At 38.0% G+C, this 20,244-nt stretch overlaps 1 protein-coding gene across 1 annotated transcript in view; it reads left to right on the forward strand.

Moving 5' to 3' along the window:
• The window catches only part of LOC124306013 (pre-piRNA 3'-exonuclease trimmer-like), a 14,843-nt gene extending 1,212 nt beyond the window's left edge, over positions 1-13,631 (forward strand). The window contains exons 4-13 of the mRNA XM_046766108.1: positions 68-349; positions 479-683; positions 778-879; positions 954-1,067; positions 1,146-1,242; positions 1,332-1,431; positions 1,548-1,634; positions 1,916-2,004; positions 12,123-12,221; positions 13,284-13,631. Of these exons, the coding sequence (XP_046622064.1) occupies positions 68-349; positions 479-683; positions 778-879; positions 954-1,067; positions 1,146-1,242; positions 1,332-1,431; positions 1,548-1,634; positions 1,916-2,004; positions 12,123-12,221; positions 13,284-13,356 (1,248 nt within the window). The 3' untranslated portion in view covers positions 13,357-13,631. The remainder of the gene's footprint in view (positions 1-67; positions 350-478; positions 684-777; positions 880-953; positions 1,068-1,145; positions 1,243-1,331; positions 1,432-1,547; positions 1,635-1,915; positions 2,005-12,122; positions 12,222-13,283) is intronic.
• Positions 13,632-20,244: the final 6,613 nt, after the last annotated feature.

The following is a 20,244-nucleotide window of genomic DNA, read 5'->3' on the forward strand; positions in this document are numbered from 1 at the left end:
TTTCTTTCACTTTTACCCTTTTCTCTTCATCTTATTTCAATAATTTCTCATGCTCTCCTATCCGCAGCTCGTCTACGATGGGATTTCCTACCTCAACGAGGAAGAAGAGCAGGATCTGCGTCGCAGGGTCGCTGACAACGTCCTCCTGCGGAACATCGAACGATCTATATCTTACACGGAAGAAGACAAACTCAAGGAAAGTTACAGCCGTGTTGCAGAATGGCTGAAGACTTCTAATGTCGGGGAATCAATGAGCTTCGACGCCGCATCTCCCATGCTAGAATATTTGATGCAGAAAGAGCTGAGGACCAGGTACTCGCAGATTTGGACGGAACCACGAAACGGAAAGGTTCGAGTGCTTTCTCAACTCTTTTTGATCCTTGTTTATTTTTATGAGAACTAAAAAGACTTGGCATCTCTCATCTGCTTTGCTTTCTGCCTTCCTTTTTCTTTTTTTCTCTGTTTTCACCGCTTTCAGATCATCTTACAAAGAGTTGACAAAGAACTGCGCAAAATACTCGAAGAAAAAGAGGAGAATAAACTAGAGAAAAAATTGGTCGACTTTTACCTAGGATTCTCGGACCTGTTTAAACTCATGGTCAGTTTGAAAAAACCAATCGTCGGACACAACCTACTCCTCGATCTTATGTTCATGCATCAACAGTTTTACAAACCTCTACCAGGTGAATTTTCTGCTGTCTAAATGTGTCGTATTGTCCTAACTTTGAATCCATTTTCAATCTTAAGCAAACTCTACCTTCTCGCTTTAATTTTCAGACAAATATAGCATCTTCAAGAACAATATCCACAGGTTATTTCCCACGATTTATGACACAAAACATCTCAGCTTTGAGCTGCACCGACTAGTACAGAAAAAAAGTAACTCTTCAACTTCCCTTTGCTTTTACCCACATCCTTATTTCTATACTATAAACATTTCGATGTATTTACAGAATTGTGGGAATCCAACGGTCTGGCAACTTTGTACAATTACTTCAAAGTGAACAAGGGCCAAATTTTGGCTCTCAACTCGCCTCAAATCTCACTGGGCGATGAAAAATCATCAGGTAATTCAAATACGTTCTGCTATCAAATGTTGACACTGTCAATTTTTTCCTAATATCTTCCAATCGATTTATTTTCAGAAACAGACAGGTTTCATGAAGCTGGCTGGGACTCGTACTGCGCAGGCTACTGTTTCATAAAGTTGGCTCACGTTTTTGCAGTCTTACACTACGGAGGGTAAGCCTGAAACATTCCGGTTCGTTTTGTGAGTCGAATTTCTTAATTTACACCTTCATTCCGTATTGTCGATCTTTTTGTCATTACAGCGATACCGAATTGAGGCCTCTAACCAATGCTGAAATACTCTCAGGTCCGAAAGAGCATGCGAACTGTATAAACTTGATACGTGCCAGCATAAGCCACTTAGTAAGCCGCACTCTTTTTTATTTGTTACGCCTCGTTCCGAACAAATTCGAAGAAAAATAAAATAAAATAGATCCAACGATAAACCAGTACTTAAATTATTGCGATACCTATTTCAGAACTTGGCTGGTCCTGATCCAGTCTGTGCGAGGCCACAATGGCTTCACGTCAAATGTCTCGGAGCAAACAAGATGAATGTTTCTCAGGTAAGATGATTTCTACAACATTGGAATTAAAAATTACGATTAATCGGCAGATATCCGCGAAAACCGGTTCGTGAAAGATTCTTGGATCTCTCAGTTAGATTGCGAACTCAATATTCTTCAACTGAAAAAGATGGTCATAATTAGGCGACTCTACGTCAGTTTTACTCTGCATTTTTTGGATATGTGGTATTGAATCCAAACTCGTGTAGCACGTAGTTGCGTAGACGAAAAAATCCTTGCTCTATATATTTTCTCACCGTCTGTTCGAATGAAATGCGCAGATCGCTGAGATGTTCTCACCGTATGGAGCAGTGGACGTGAAAATACTGAAGCGTCATCAAGCTCTCGTCGCTGTTGGAAATCATGGAATGTGAGTAATGATCCATATCTCATGAAATTCCGCAAGCTAATTTAGGGTTTTTGTTTCTTATTCGGAGACAATCGTTGGTATAAATTAAAGTTTGCGATCTGCAGTACAGTTGAATAAACTCCGGGCCATTTTTTTCACCTGCGAAACAATCTAATTTTCGCAATACGTATCGCCTTTTTACATTACCGTCAATGCTTCAGGCCGAAATACCTCCGCAATTAGTCAGCTTCCGTTTCCGTTTCTCCTGATTCGCGATCCTAAGTAACGAGTGGTCGTAAATCAGGCTTTTTATACGGGCCGCACGTCTAGTTTTAACCAGACTAGATAAGAGCACTCAGAATTATCGGATCTTCAAAGCGGTAATATCGCCCCATGAGCATTCTTCCCCGTGCTCGCTACGCCGTAATGTGTATTTTACATTTGTGCTCGCGTCTATTACGAAGCCGATAAATATACGCGTAATATGAAACTTCAAACCGCGTTATCTGTATCGAAGACTTTCCAGTTCGACATACGATTCACGAGGCACACGCTGTTATGAAAAAAGCGGATTTTTAGGTAAAAACTATCAAGTAAGAAATAGAAATAGAATTCAAAGTTTTCAATATTTCGTGATAGCTATTTTCTCGATCAGCAAATAAATGAATCGTCCTTCGACTCTAGTCTTCGCTCAGAGAATAAAATATGCAATAAAAGAAATGTGAGACAACGCTTAGGTTTATAACGCTGAAAAACGATTTGATCTTAATTCTATGAACAATTCTGAGCTATCGGTTTGATTCTATACTGTATGTTCATGATACGCAAAAAAAAAGGACTTGTAATTTTTAACAGTCGTCAGCAGAATCTAATTAACCAAAATTTGCCTCTCGGAAAAATTAAGTACCAGAAGCAACGAAATTTCATATCAATACAGCTTTTTTAATCATCAGAAAATTGTCAAAATTTAACGACTCACTTGTCTTCATTTACTGAATTAAATCTGTTCGCTGTCGGTGAAAAGCTTTAGTTGGTTCATATACAACTCGAAAATGTAATTTCCTAAAAATTGACAAAATCCAAAATGATTATTGCCATTATATATACAGAAAGTGAAGAAAACAAGAAACTCGACGTGATCATTGCACAGATTCGTCAATCGTATCGATGGATAGACTGTAGTATTGAAATTTAAATATAGATTTTAAGCGTTAAATCACTTTGGTATATTATACGTATACCTAGCACAGCTATCACATTTGACCGCAGGCTTTATATGGCCCTGCTGCCAGAAATCCGGCTGCATTGCGCGCGTCTCCTGACTAGTAGTCTTGACTAGCTCTTGATGAGTGACGTTGGCTCCTGCAGCCCGAAAATCTCTAGGAGGTCTCGAAAATGTACCAATGCCTGATTTATAGCCGATCCCATTTGCCCAGCAAATTACCGACTCAGCTATGTCGTACTTAAGGTCTTGGCAAATCCCCGGCGAATCTTCTTTGACACGTTGCAAATCAACGCGGGTTTAAATTTGCGATTCGAATTATTCTTCTCCGGTCCCGGTCATTCTCGCACAAAAATATTCCCATTCTCTCTTCGTTCCTCCATTTTCGGAGTGGCGACAAATCGAGAAGAGTCAAAGAATCGTGACGGAGTATAGAGAAAAATGTACTTTTTTTTTTATAAATTGCTTTGAAACTTCAGCTATGCTTCGTAAATACAGTTAAGCTAACTTTCGGAAACGGTATTTGTTCAATTTCTAATCATTTACGTGACACGAAGCAATACCATGTGTTTTTTTAGATCCAAATTTATATTTTCACGTTTCACGACTTCTGGAGCTTTTTATCATAAAAACTTCCCTAAGTCTTTGATAATGAGTCGTAGGTAATTTTATTCCCGATTTGCACTGAGAAAAATTTCATTTGTCAGAGTAACTAGAAAAATTCAGTAAAACAGGTATGGTTAAAAAAACTGTTTGAATATTGTTGGATTTACGAAAAACGAGGTACGCGTAACCATTTTGCGCTATCGTCGATACTTTTTTGGTAATTGCAACGCAAAATCAGTTTCCGAGGTTTACTCTACTTTTTTAGCTAAACAAGGCTTTAACGTCAATTTATCGTTGCACGAGCATTAAATTTTCGCAACAGTTGCAAGAAAATATAGAAACAGTGATCGTAATGCGAAAGAATAGTAACGGATACTAGACTTTCCGGTAACGGGTAGAAAACTAAAGTTCATTTTCTACCTGGAACTATATTTTTCGATTGTGGTAAAAAATAAAAATAGTTAAGGACTGAGCGGTGACCGGAACTAAAAATTTCTCTCGGTGCGAGCTTTCGCGATCTCTTACGTGTTTAGGTATATCCGCGCACTTGTTGAAAACTCTTATTTCCTCGAGTTGAAAAAGTTATTACAAGCTTGTCACGACGAACAAACATCGCCTACTCCAGCTTTACTTCACTGCCAGAGTGACAGCAGACACGCTAAGATCTTCCTGCACACGCCTTTCCCATCAACGTATTTGGGTTAAGACAATACATTTTGCAAAGTACATCCGTCTCCTGCATCGCTAACGGTGTATAATAACACGAATATGCACGAAGTGCGTGTAAAATGTACTCTTGAATTTTGGAGTAATATTCGTAAGATAGAAATTGGAAGAACAGAAATGTCGATTCATTTGCAAATAATAATTCTGATACTCTCGGATTGTACGTTTTTATATCAGTTTTATTTTCAGTTTTGACTTCGAAGGATCTTTTGCGTGATTAATTTTTATAGTACAAGCGGCGAAAACCCCACGTCTGACATTCTCGAATCCCCAATTCGTTGTGTAATTAATACAATTATAAATTATACGTATACCTATATACGAGAAATATACGCGGATGGTATATTTTAGTCCGCTTCTCGCAACCTCGCCGGTATAAAGCAAGGTAAAGAAAACCATTTTGGATGCTATCCAAGGACAGCAGGAATGTACCTACTAACTGTCGTATTTATGAATTAACATTAGCGTTACTGTTCGCAAGAATTTTGCAAAAATAAATTGAAGAAAAAGAAGAAAAAGAAGACGGAGAGCGAGAGAGAGAGAGAGAGAGAGAGAGAAAATAAAAAATACCGACGAAGAAGCGAGAGAAAATGAAGTAAATAACAAATATATTTAAAACTAAAAAAAGAAAAGAAAAGAGAAGGGGGGATGAAAGTAAGGTAGACGGTTTAAAAAAAAATTTTGTTAAAAGTTAAAATAATAATTCGCTACTGATGAAATAAGTTGCGAGATCCAGCTACAGTTGATACGTCAGGTATTATGGTTCTCCCATACATATTACACGTACCTGAAATCTCCTAAAATATGCCACGTAACTCGGTATTCGAAAATTTGTAACGCTTATTAATCGTGGAAAAGTACATGAATCGAGCAGCAAAAATCTTTTAGTTTTAGTTGAAATTTGGATAATTTTCTTTCTTCATTTTGCCCGTAGACTTGATAATAATCTCGAGGAAAAATTTATTTACAATTTGAAACGATTCTTTCGTTCTTCCTTTTTTTTTTTTTTCCAACAATGGTATAGAAAAATGGTATATTTGGTATTGTTGAATAAAAACACTCGATACATGCGGTGGGAAATTAAATATCAGCGTGTAAAAATGGGCAGGATTTAAAACGAAAACGGTACTTGGCATGATGCGATGACTGGATGAGAAATCGCTTACGCGCGGTTTATTCCGCAATTGCCAATTTCTCGAGGACGTAACTCGACGCGTTTCGTGCTCCCGGCACGATAAGCGATGCCCGTGATGCATCTGCGCATCCGAATCCTGCGTAATTGTTCGTATTCTCTTTGCCGAAGCGACGATCAAACCGCGGTAGCTCGAAATAATAATTGGTTTACCTAGGTGACCTCGATGTTGCTGCTCGTGCTTCTGTCGTCCACCTGTACCCACCTGGATCAACCAGTAATTTACATTTAGAAAGCTCAGAGCAAACCGCTCGTTCCCTATAATTAAACGACAACCCTTTCGCTGATCCGGTATAATATATATATAGTAACGTGGGACGAATTAATTCATCCCCAAAGCATTCGTCGCAGGGAACGATCTTTAATCATCGGCAGTTATTTCACCGATAATCATTCGTCGGAACGAATTACGATTTTGACGAGTAAGCGCGGCTTACGTACCTTATAATCACACGAATTAGACGCATTCAGAATGGCCCGGAATTGTCAGGGGATTTTTAATTTGGTTCGTAACAAAAAAAAAAAAATATATCAGTTTTCCATCATGCGAATTAGAAATTATTATTTCTGGTAAAAAGTTTACTTTTTTCCTTATATCCGTTTTTTTCCATCGAGTATGTAGCAACTGCTTGTACGAGTTCCTTTTGTTGGTGAGAGATGTCGCTAATAATCCTCCAGCTGCGAAAATAGCGCGATACCGGCTAAGAAACGCGTTGAAAAATATCGCTGCATTTGTTCTGTTCTTTTTTTTTTTTTTTCTTTTTTTCTACCATCGGGAGAGAAATAAAGCACTCCGCAAGTGTTTTCGAATTTGGTAATTGGTTGTGAAAATTTTTATTCCGTACAAAAAGTAACCATGGATATCGGGATTGTGTTCGTTCGAGTGTAGACATAATAACAATGGCTTTCAACAATTTTTAAACTCGTCTCTATAGACATTCGTATAACGTAGTTTACATAATTTATGTTTATATATGTACGCGCATATCGTACACCTGTCAGTTCGTGATTCGCGTATAGATTCGCAAATTTTTAATACGGCAAATTCTTGCGAAAAGATATTTAGTTTCGTAAGCACATAACAAGGCGAAGAAAATATATATATATATATATATATATATATATATATATATATATTTCACACAATGGTGTAGAATCGATGTACCGTATTAATCTTTCTCCGTGACGTCAACAATATATAATATACATACTATAATGTATAAATAGTTAGCCGTAACCGCTTCGGAGACTAGCGGCAGTTTTTCAAAACTTGGCAGAGGGTTGAAATTTTTCAATAACAGGTAATCGCGGAGGCTCCGCAAGTTTCGCGACTCGACTTGTGATTCGAAATAATTTTGCTTGTTGCAAAATTTGAAACAAGAAAAAAAAAAAAAACGAATCCCATCAAAACGTGGAGACCTGGTAAAGAAATCCAGATTATTTATATGCGTAATAAATTCTCGATCGTTGTCTCTTTTCTCTCGAAACAGAGGGACGGAAAAGTTGATAAATAAAACTTGACGAAGATTCGTTGAAAATCCCACAGGACCTATGTATATAAGAATTCGTTTAGCGTAATTGATCAATGAAACAAAGAACAAGTACACTTTTGGTAGATCTTTCTCTTTCTTTTTTCTCTCGACCGTGGAAAAAAGTTTCGCTGATTTAAGGCGGTAAATTTGATACTAACGGTAACAAATCCGCTTGCGAGAAGAATTTTAATATCTGAGAAAAAGAAATCAAATAACGTAAGAGAATTTGAATAAAAATGTGTTGTTTTTTAATCGTTTCTTCTTCTCGTCTTTTTGTTTTCTTCGCCGTTTTACAACCGTAACCTCGATTTCGCGCAACGACTGTAGTGATATAATAGCGCGGAGGATATACAACCGCGATTGTGATATAATAGCGCTATATGCCAAACCTGCGCGGTGCTCGAACCGACTCTAAAGCATGTATAATAGAAAGAGCCGGGAACCAATGACAACGAGAACGACATTCTGAGCGTATTGCTGGGAATATTGCTCCTCTCCTCTCTTAAGTGAGCTCTAATAATAGCTGGAACATCGGTATAGCCGTATACATACGCCACTTCACCCCGGAGTCTCAGGCCGGCAGGCAACAGCTGTATAATATAGACTCATAGACTCATAGACTCGTGAACGAGCATGCAGAGAAGGTCCTCTCGACGACCATCGCGGACACTGTGAAATATTGGGGGAATGGAAGAAAGAAAGAAAAACTAAAAGAAATCAAGATAAAAATCGAGAAAAGAATAACAAGTTCATTTCGTTCTCTGAAACTGGTTGAAAAATTCTTTGCAAATGTTTACATTTGCTTAATATGCAATGTGGCAAAATTTTTGTTTCTCTTTCTTCTTTTTTTTCGCACGTGAAAAACTTGTTCTACACAGCAAAGAGGTAATCGTCGCGTAGGAACTTTCTTCCAAATTCACAGTTTTCGAGTTACGGAAAACGAGATATAAAATATCTACGCCTAAATAGTCACCAAATACATTCGACGATGAATTTTTACATAAAATTGTCTCTCAAGCCAAGACTTGTAACTTTTCGACCCGTTCGAGGTACAAATTTTTACAAAAGACTCGATTCTGATTAGTACAAATTAAAAAAAAAAAAAAAAACTTGTAATTTCTAGGAGGTGCTTTTAAAATTGGATTAAACAGATATTCTTCGGCGAGAAATTGATTCTTGTTCTTTTTCTTTTCACCGCGTACAGAGAACCTGTTTTTTAGGTGGAAGAAGGGAAAAAAATTTATTCATATCGCATAGAATATTTACATTGTTTTCGAACAAAAAATTTTTATATTTATGCAAAATTTTTTACGATTCACTTATCATTACATGATTTATTTTCATCCTCTTTTTCTTCTTCTTCGTCTTCGTCGTCGTGGTCGTTTTGTGCTTCTGACGTTGGTTGAATAATCCTTCCTGTTCTTGGTAGCCATTACAGTTGCATGTATACAACACCGATTGCATGTTTTTCTACGATCGCTTTATTCTATAATCGTGCTGCAGGCTTCCTTATCACACACGGGCACCGTTAAACAAGCCAAAAATACGTGCCTCGGGTGAACGGCCGAGGCTCGATCTTCCCTGACTGCAACGGCAACGACGGTATCCAAACGGGCCTTGACTCACCCAGGAGAATTTTAGTGCCCCAAAGCTTTACCTCCTAATTCTGGTACTTCTTGGACGTCGCCACAGCGCGATCGAAACCCTCCCCGACACCGGCCAATCGCGCGATTTAAGAATTGATCGATTTTAGATTAAACCGATTATTTTTCTTCGCGAATGGTTGCGCTTTTTTTTTTTTTTTTTTGAAATATAAACGAATATTTTCGCTTGAAATTGAAAAATAATTTTAATGAAACTATAAATTATCAAGAAACTTTTCCGCTATTAAAACTACCCAATGAAATTTACCAAGTTTTTGTTTCATATGCAGCGTTTCAAAGAAATACGAAACAATCGATTATTATATTTAAACTAACAGTAAGATAAGTGGATATTCAAATTATAATATTTCCAAATTTTACGAGAGCAATTCTCGTCGCCTGCAGTTGTAACAGGTTTTTCATTAATTCTTGTTTTACTTTTATTTGAACTTGATTTTGAAAAATATAAATAGTAAATTATAGAAATAATATATAGAAATATATATTTGTCTGTTTTCTTATTCTTGTTTATCTTAAATTGAGTCGATGACACGCTGCACCTTCAACCTAAAATAAATAGCGGCCTTGATAAAGGCCGAGCAAAGAAGTTGTTGTGGCGGATAGTTTTCGCGGTTATAAAAATTCTCTAGTCATCGTACAATAACTCAAAATCCTTGTGTTCCTTGTATTTTTGTCGTTTTTTCTTTTTTTTTTTTTTTTTTTTCAATTCTTCGTTTCTCTACTGTTTGCGCTTATTTTTGTTTCATTATTTTTATTTATTTTTTTTTATTTTTTATTCACTTGTATTTTTTTCTTACCTTTTTTTTTTACACTTATTTATTCTCGTACGCAAGAGACAGAACAGTGTTTTCGAGTGAAAACCAAGATCCAGAATTATAAGCTCTTTGCGTTGGACGATGATCACGTTCTCGGCACGTTTCGCGATCATTCGCAAATAACACGCCCCGCTTATTATATAAATACAGTGCAATTCGGAATCAAATTCTTATATATATATATATATATATATAATATATATAATATATATATAAGGTGCAGAAACATTAACTGCGAATCTGCCCGAACAGCGATTCTATTAAATAAAAATTCTTACAGATTATCGAGTTACTTTATCATCTTTCTATTTTTTTTTTTTTTTTTTTTTTTTTTTTTTACCCCTTTACGTACAAGTTTACCGATTCTGCACAGAAGACAAAGTTAATTAAGGAAAAATTTGGGAAAATTTGTCCAAAGCGTAAATTCTTCCATATCGTACGAACGACTTATCGGCACGTGTAAAAGTTTTCGGAACCACGGGGTGTGTGTAAATTTTTTTTTTGTTGCAGAAAATGGCGCGGAGGGGCTGGGGGGGGGGAGGTGGGTGTAAATTTTTGGAAATTCGAGAATTTTAATAACTGTTGTAAATGCGTTAAAACTCAGGTTTCAACGCGAGGCGGTATAAATTCTAATGCAAACAAATTAGCCACAAACAGCGCACACGCGACCAGCGAGTTTCGTTCGGTTGTCACGATCTCAGTTGGTGACGAACATCATCGGCGGGGTTGGTGAGGGGGCGGCGGGGGTGGCGGTTTAAAGATAGTCACGCGGGAAAAACGGACACCGCGCGAGTTTCAAGTTTGTGGGGTGGGGGGGTGAAGGAGAAAATGTTTGCGCTTTTGCGTGTAAGTGCTGTTGATCCTTCCAAGGCGGAGCTTGCAAGCTAGAAGCTATGACGCCGCAAGCTCACGCAGGCGATGACGTTCGTTCGTTCGGCGACTTGAATCACACATCGCGTTGCAGCAGAACTTCTGGATATTATCTGGAACTCGTAAACTCTGACGAGTATATGATACATTCGCGCGTATATAGACGCGTGTCCGTATGTACTCACAGAGAGAGAGAGAGAGAGGGAGGGAGAGAAACAGAGAGAAAGATATCTGCGAAACCGCACGGTTAGAGCTTGCAAATAACGTTTGGAATTTAGAACCGAAGTATACGTAGTTTTATGCCAACGCGGTTTCTTCTCATCTTCCTCTAATTCTTGTACACGTACGATCTACAGCGTCTTTCCGTTTCGCTCTTTACAGTCTCTTGTATTAAACAGAAGTAAATTATATCAATTTCACTGTATTATTAACTTCTTAACTTTAACTGTATGTGCCTACTTTTCGTTATATACATACATAGATATATATATAACTTCGATCCTGCGGTCGATTTTACAGTCGTTTCACACGTCGTCGCGGGTATATAATAAACGTATATGTATGTGTACATACATAGTCGACGAATTCGCGTAAATACCTATTAAGCGAATGAATTTATTATATACCGCTATGCTTTTTCTGTTTTTACGAAATGTTTTTTTTTTTCTCTCGTCGCTACTTTCTTCAATTTGTAACCAATTTTCCTCATTTTTCGTTTTTCTCTCTAGACTTTCCGTTTACTTTCATCCTCATTTATCTCTCTGTACTTGTTCGTTTGATTTTTGAATCGCGTTATACAATTACAGATCATACGTTATAAATCCGCCTCCTCGACACCCAATTTTACGTTATACATACCTACCCATATAATATATATGTATAATATGCGCATGCTGCATTTTGGCGATAAAACAAAATTTTACGCCGAAATTATAATATTTATGTATATTCTACAATGCGACATCGTAGCTCTCCGTTGTAATTCCTGCCTTTAGAATTTTAATAGATTTGCATTTTTTTTTCATCCTTTCTTCACCGTATTCTTAATTTTCTTCTTTTATTTTTTTTTGTTTTTTTTTTTGTTTTTCTTATCCCACTTTCTCGCACAATTTTTTCTGTTCCCGATCGACAAGTAATTTAAAAATTGAAAACACGTGCAGGCTTGCATCGAAAATTGTATAAATTTTTCACATGCTTTGATTGAATTTCAAAGATTTTTCGTTCGCCTGCATTCTGCTGAATAATTACGACATTGTATTTCATGAGCTTCGTTTTTATCAATACCCAACGTGTTAAAATTGAATTTGAAGCTTTTTCCGATTTCTCGTCGTTATCCTTCTTTTTCGAATACATGAATCAGTGCGTAAAACTGTAGAAAATAAATTCAGATATCTATCGATACTTAAAATTTTCACCTCTCATTTGTAAATTTTTCAAACTGCGTGTATCGTATAATCCTTAATAGCATGTCGATCGTTGTACAGATGACGATGATCGTGTTTGTGTTTACAGCGCTCGAGATATATTAACGCGTTTCCGGAGTAGCAGAGACATTCAAGTGGCGCCCTACAGTCTGTTCCGACATTCTCCGGCTCTGCAGATTCTCTTATGGTGGGTAAATTTTTATTTATTTATTTATTTATTTATTTTTATTTTTCTTCGTCTCTGAAAAAGACCGAGATAATCGGTTTACGGTAAAGTCGCAAAAAAAAAAAAAAAAAAACAATAAAAAAAATAAAAATTATTTCAAAAAATAGAAAAATTACATCGCTTAACGCAGTTTTGATTTCTTTTTATTTATATTTTTTTTCCTTCTTCTTTTTATTGTTTTAAATACTCTTCGGAAATTGCGCTGCAACCGCGGCGTTATATTATATTCTTAGTCTTCGTTAAATAAGAAAAAAAAAAAAAAAGAACCGAGGAAAGTTTTCACAACTGCAAACACGTAGAATATCACATGTATGTAATGTCTTAAATATTTCAAGAGCAGAGAAAGAAAAATTTTCTCTCATCCTTTCTTTCCTTCCTTCCTTAATTCTCATACTAATCCGGCGATTGATTTCACCCACAGATTCGAAGTATATGTATATATATATAAAATACCCCAACGAACTTTGAATGTAAACTATTTATTTTTTTTTTTCGCTGTAATAAGCAGCGATAAGGGATCAGCGCGTATATATAATATATATACATGTATATATATATATACATATATTGTATATAAGTCGGTATAATGTTTATTTAAAATGCCAACTTTAATTGGACGTCGGGTAACGAGAAAAGACTGTCTCGCGCGATTCGTCAAATGAATTGATGGCCCCTCGAAAACTGGCACGTTACGACACTCGTAAAATCTCTAATTAGATCGGAAATTACAACTTGAACGTACGTTTTCCCCGTTCCTCCCCCCCCCCCCCCCTCCTCCTCTCCTCCTCCATCCGATACCAGTAGGTAGGGTATGTGCGCGAATTCGTATTATTAGCGAGGTATCCATCCGCCCCGGACCGCCGCGCTCACCGCAAAATAAACCACGATCCATCCATCCATCCATCCATCTATCCGATGAACCGCGTCTCCGCAGAGACAAGCCGGTATCACGTCAATTACCGTAGGGATTTTGACTATTTTTCTTCCCACGCCATTTTTCAAATCTTGCCAATTTTCTTACAGGGGAGGGATCCTCGTCTCGGGCGGAGCCTTGGCATGGGTGATGCATAGGAATCTGCAAAAGAGTTCGGTGTAGTAAAAATATTGAAACTTATTTGATTTCGTCGAGATTTGTCGCGGAACAGAAGAAAAAAAAAAATCAAATCAAACGCACGCTTACTAACAGAGTGACGTCCGATTTGTCCGATACGATTTAACGATTATCAGTATCTTAGCTTTTTTTATTTATCGATCGCGATGAGAATTAAATTAGTTACGGTATTTAGTATTGTTTTAATTATGCAGCTTCGACGTGTTTGACAATTTGATGAGAGAATCGCAAGACGAATAAAAAGAATATGATACACGTAAGCTTGTTGTATCCGCGAATCTGTATCTCTTTTTTTTTTTTTTTTTTTTTCTTTCCCTTCTAATTTTGTTTTCGTCCGAACAAATCGTGACCGTGAAACAACAGTGCTCTTGCGGCTTGTCGCGTTGAGGAGGGATTCTTCACGCGTGAAGAGACAATCTTGAGAAACTGGCAAAGGAATCGGAAAATAAGAGTGAAAGAAAGAGGGAAATAGAGAGCTAGAAGGTGAGCTCAGCCACCTCGAGGACGCGCGAATTTGCTACTGTGCCAGTATATTTCCGTTGTTGCGAAAACGTCGTGCATAATATTCGGTCTATTGGTAAATTTTTATTTTTAACGAGACCCGCCTCGTCACGCGAATCAAGTTCTGGCGCGGGATGTTGAATTCATTTATTTTTTATTTTTTCTAATTTTTTTTATTTGTTATTTCATTTTTCTTCATACATACGTACCTGACACTGATGCAACATACCATACGTAAACTTTTCACCTCTAACCGTAATTATTGCCTCGTTGCGTTGACGCGATTTTATCCTGATTTTTGTTTTTTTATTCATTTATTTTTTTTTCTTCAATTTTTACATTTTTCACCATCCTGGTTTTTTTTATTTTATTTATTTAATTTTTTTTTTTCTTCTTTCTTCTTTTTACCTCAAAAGAACATGTCGGAGATATCGTTTACTCTGTTTGCCTTACGACTTACTGTAAATTTATTTTGTTTTTTCCCTTTTTCTCACTTCTCACGCTTGAAACTCAAGACCCGCGGCAGTTTCAACGGTGTTTAATACACGTTTCCGTCGGAAAAAAAAACGATCCGAGTAAACGAAATTTTTTTTTTTTTTTTTTTTTTTTTTGTTCCGATTTCGCGAAACGCCATTTTAAATGATATTCAAACAGACAAAATGATACGGTCAAAGAAACGAACAGGGAGATTAGCGATTCTTCGAAAAAAGATTTTCATACTTCCTACTGGTCGTACGTTACTCGCGTAATTTTCCGAGAAAAATGACGACATGGAGGAAAAGAAAAAAAAAAGTAAAAAACAGAAAAAGAAACCGGCAAACACGCGATTGAGAAAAAAATTGAGCGATGATATGAATGAATGTTGGTGAGAATAAAGAAAAAAAATAAAATAGAAACGTCGTAATAACGAAGGACGAATTGAACCGGTCTTCTCAGGTCGGTGGAAGCAACCTTCCTGTTTAGCACTAGGAAACCTTGTTCTTATTTTTCGGTTTCCCAGTTTTACTGCAATCTTTGGCAACGGTTATTATACACGGTCGTGAATAAAACGCTGCAGCCGAGCATTAACGAAGAACCGGAACGGGGGCTGAGTTTAAACCTGATAACTATTTTATTTATATATACGTATAATATGTTTTCGAGCGATCGATGTTTAATTTTTAGATTGAACGCCCACGCCGCGTCGTATCGATTAATTGACGATCGTCTACGTTCTCTTGATTTCGCAGTAAATCTGCGGCCTGGTACGATGTAGAGTTATTTAAAGAATAGAGAGAGAGGAAAAAAAAACTTCCATCTAATAATACGGAAACGGAATCAAATCAATCAATTCGACAATAATGATGTCGTACAGGGTTTAAAAGGCGAGACTTAAACTAAGCGGGGGAGAGAGAGAGAGAGAGAGAGAGAGAGAGTGTAAAAATTTACTGAGAAAATGTGTTACATATTGACATATCCGAAATTTAAATTGAAAATTGAAATGACAAAATCGATTCCTTATTCTTTTAATATCAAATTCGTAACACGTTTTGTCCAATTTTTATAGATCAGAGCTCATTTTGTTCGCGAATCCCAATGATCAGATATAAATCGTTAAAGTTGAGACTGAAGCAAGTCCTTTGCTGTAGAAAAAAAAACTGGTACAACAATACAGTTAACTGAATAACATTTACCCAGTCTTGTTAGTCGAAATTCGTGGACTTCGAGAATTCTTTCTTTCTTCTACCGAGTATAAAGAGTTATTGTACAATTCATTTCAATCCAAGTTGTAAACTTGATTGACTTCGGTCACAACGCTCAGACTATTATCTCGTAATTTCACGTCTTCGTAGAAATCAAAATCGAAAGTTAGACGGTGAGAAGAAAATCGTAAAAAAAAAAAAATCTCTACGGATTAGACAACATTCGTGCTACGTGATAGAAATGAATCTATGCAAATTCAAATCATATAAGTTAAGATGTCAAGACTTTGAACTCCGGCGTTTTTCATTCGATTTTAATGCTCTTGCCGCTTATTTTCTCACGCATTTACTAAACCTCATGTTGTAGTATAGTTGTAACACGCAAATGTGATTGTTGACGAAAATTTGTTGCATTGTTCTTGCGTGAATCTATTTTTATCCAGTACGGAGAGGACTATTAGTAAAAAAGAAATAGAGGAAAAAACAAAACAAATCTCGGGTGATCGAAAACACTAGAATTGGATGAAAAACAGCAGCGTTCGATAATTTCGATCATCGTGACTACAAGACCTTTTCCGAAATTTTTGGTACATATATATATAGATATATATAATACTTGGAATATTGTTCGCGTGGTTCGAATTTACTCCGATTCGTTTCCATCGTGCCATCATCGGCGATAAAAAAATTGCCGACGGTGTTTTCTCTAACCGACATTTCTGTTCCTTTTATTTTTATTCGTAGAGTCCGCGATCGGTCGATCCTTAAAACGCGTCGATGCGAAGGAGAGTGAGTCAACGTATCGTCGGAACTCGGAGTTGCATCGTTGCAGGGGCAAAGGCTGCGTCCCGGGCACCTGAAATGCCTCCCTTAAGGGGCGCCGGGTACGAAGCTGTACCTGGGCAGCCGGCGTCGTTAGCCAGGGTAGGAAAGACACAAGTTGGCCAAAATAACCTAGAAGCAGGGTCGCGACACGGTTACGCGGGGATTCGGCCGGGTCGGCGACGCCTGGCGGCCCGGCTGGCAGGGCAGCGCCTCCTCGAGGACGAAGCGAGTACCTCCACCTCCGCCTCCACCTTCGCCTCCGGGACTAAGTAAGAGGAGAAACGCGGCGCGCAGACCCGATACGATATTTCAAAAGTTTTATCTGGCCGCAGCTCAAGGCCAAAATACCAAAAATAACGAAGCAATTTGTGTAGGCGTGTCCGTCGGCGACGAAGCTGCGTGGCCGTCTTAGAAAACGACAGGTGGCGCCGCCCGGCGATGAGCAGAAATGACCGGAGCTTTGGGACTTCCCGGGCTTGGCGTTTCGTTATTTATTTTATTTTCGTACCTTTTCACGCGAGTTCCGGTCCTCCTCTTACGCCGGTTCCGGCGACGCCGGCAACCCGCCACACGTGGATCAACCGAGGCCTGCAGCAGCCCGACGCCGGCGTTCGCGGCGTCGCGACGCCCGCGGATTATGGGAATTACTGCGGATATCGCACCGTGTCATCGCGCCTATCATGCGACTCGGACGAGCGTCTCTCTCATCTCGGCTTGTCGACCCCTAAAGGCCCTCGGTCGACTATTTTTGTCCATAAGCTGAACACCGGAAATAGACTAGCCTAGCCCCTGGCCTAGAGGCGCGTTTGACCGGCCGTAATAGCTCAACCACCTCAAGGATTCGCCCTCCTGGGACTCACTGACCAGCAATCCTTACCCGAATCGAAGATTGATAGACGAGTAGTTGGACTGATGTACAGGTAGATAGATTAAGGTATAGTTAGACATGCGGAGATCCATAGATAGACGTTATTTACCGTGTCCTTGACGCTGTTGGACAATATTGTACTGGAGAGACAGAATGACGCGAAAAATAGAGACAAGACGAAAACGATAAAGAGTAAGGAGATTAAAGAAAAGGAACCTACCGAGAGAAAGGATCACGTGCATTTATCCCAAAGTCAATATTCCTGCGAGTTAATTATCGGCGTGATTTTTCATCTCGTTGAAATCGAAGAGTGTTATCTTACATGTACAAGTTTTTTTTTTCGGACCTCGGGGTAGTAAATTTTTGTTACAATCACTGTCCGAAGTCTGGATTACGCTTTGTGTTCAACCGTACCTCGGTATATATACACAGACGCATGACGAACGGTCTCTTCGTTGCTAGCCGAACTTCTCCTCAATAATCGCATACATTATTTCGAGCGTTTGAGGCCATCGGCTCGAATGTGTGTGGGAATATATGTAAATAAAAAAAAAAAAAACGGACAAGGTACAGGTGAGCTAGAGAAACAATAAATCTAGCTGCCGAGGACAGTAGAAAATCTCGTGGCTGCGAGCTGTTGGAAAGGGGAATTTTTTTTATCGCTTCTAATTTATTCGCAGGATCGCGACTGAGATGCAGGAAAAAAATCAAAAGCGTCGCGGAGAGAGATACGGATTCGACTCGATAGATAACATAAATATGTCGAATGAAGAGAAGAGATCGTCTGTTGCATAAAAATATATTTCGCGGGTAGCGGGAAAAGAAAAGTTGAAAAAAGAAACCACATTTTTTTTTTTTTTTGCGCGAATGATTTTTGATTCTGTACTTTCAAGGTCACGGAATATTTGGCGAGATGAAGGTATATTTGATGAAAATAACAAAATACTTACCTCGGTAAATCCGCAATGGCATATATTTTTTTTTTTTTGTTGAAACGGATTCCTTTTTCATTTCGTTTTTTTTTTTTTTTTATTCCGTTCGCGGTAGACGAAAATAAAAATAATCTGTCAAACGAGCTTGCTGCAGAATAAAAAGAAACAATAAGGTATAACAATTTTTGTCACACGCTTAAAGTGTCGGGGTTGTTTTTGTCGTAAATCTTTGTCAAGAAATCTTGCAGACTCGGAGCTTTCATCGAAACGAAGATCATCGTGCGAGATCGAAGAAGCATCTGGGTGTGAAAGTTTATTTTTCTTGACAATTTCTCTCGCTCGATGCTATAATTGTAATCATAGATGCTTACCGGAGATGAAGGATAATTCTAAACGCCGCGTTAATTAAATTACAAACAACGGCAATCACCGCAACAAAAGCGCAGGAAACCGACGCGCAGGTGTGCTTTGAACCGCGATTTATACAAATATATAAACTGTTGACAGAAATTTACTATCCGTGGGATACAATGGCGATAGTAGTCTAAACATTTGGACATTCGACGGTTCGAAAAGAGTCTAACTTTTTGCTAATCTCGGCAGCTGTCCGTCGTTTATTCTAATCTTGTGTATAAATTTTTTTTTCCCTCAAGTTCGAACAACCGACGGTAAATAAATTTCAACCAGCGATTGATTCTTGGCTCTTAGATTCTTGGTACAAGCAAAATTATCATTATTCCGAAACAGTGCGAAAATGCGGAATTTCCCGTCATAATTATGTGCTTGAAGTTTCATATTCTCGAAAGTTTTTTCGAAACAGATAATTTCAACGATTTCTTCTATAACGAGTAGCAGACTATGCGATGTGATTATATCGAGATCAAATTCTGTGATGTAAAGTTTACAAAAACTGAGCGATTTTGGTAAAAAAAATTATCGATAACACAGTCGTGCAAAATATTTTATTTTCCGATTGTGGTAAAAAATGAAAATAGTCAAAGGCTGAGCGGTAACCGGAACGAAAAATTTCTCTCGGTGTAGCGAAATCACTACCGAGTATTGTCAGGGTGAAACCATCGTAGGCCCGTGTAATTGATGCGGTAAGAAAATGCCGACGAGTCGATGGCGGATGAAGATAATATCTAAAACCGCCATCGGCGGAACAATGTCTCTATTTTAGTTGTAAGTCGTCTCAGGAGCGAGAATGAGACGAGGTTCGACGTGGATCCACAGCCGCCACGAGCGATCCACGTGAAGCCGCGAACCGCCTATTAAAACACACCAGTTATATAATTTACGAGTCTCTTATGCCTCCGGATCGCGACCGGTCTAGTTGAGTAATGATGCGAGGTCTCCTCTTACTCGGGAGATTTAAAAAAACTAAAACCCTGGACCCCCGTCATCCCCGATTTATCTCTATCTGGATACAGACGACGCCGTTGGTTTGACGTGAAACTGACAGGCAATACCGAATCGCCTGCAACTCCCTATAGCCGTCTGGTCGTCGACCGTTGTATCTTTCTTTAGTTAACTTTAAACTGACGCACGATATTTCTATTTTTATTTACTTACATATAGCCTCGTCACGCGTGTACCTAGTCTATTACACATTATTATCTATATGTGCCCGATACTCCTGCTATATATATATTCATAAATCAGGGTGTTTCGGAATAATTTTTTCCTTTTTTTTTTAAATTTTCTTCTTCTTTCAAACAGGTTCGAAAGTTCCGTTTAGGTATTAAAATACGCCTGTTAAAATTCGAGCTCTTGATGTTAACGTTAAGAATGACACTTTTCTATTTTTCATTAGGAATGACGTTGGAAAAATGGTTTTTGCTTCGTCTGATTTTTATAACCAGCCAATGATGCGTAGTGCGGAAAATTCGCAGATATTTTTTTTTGTCGAGAATTGAACGCTATTCAAAAAAGGTCTGTTAATATTTTATGATAAATCTAATCGTTCCAAAGTTGTTTGAGAGATTTTAGATTTATCGTAAAATGAGAACAGACATTTTTTGAAAGCCGTTCAATTCTCTACAAAATTGTGTCTGTTAATTTTCAT

The sequence above is a fragment of the Neodiprion virginianus genome, chromosome 5, assembly GCF_021901495.1.
Source record: "Neodiprion virginianus isolate iyNeoVirg1 chromosome 5, iyNeoVirg1.1, whole genome shotgun sequence".
NCBI lineage: Eukaryota > Metazoa > Arthropoda > Insecta > Hymenoptera > Diprionidae > Neodiprion > Neodiprion virginianus.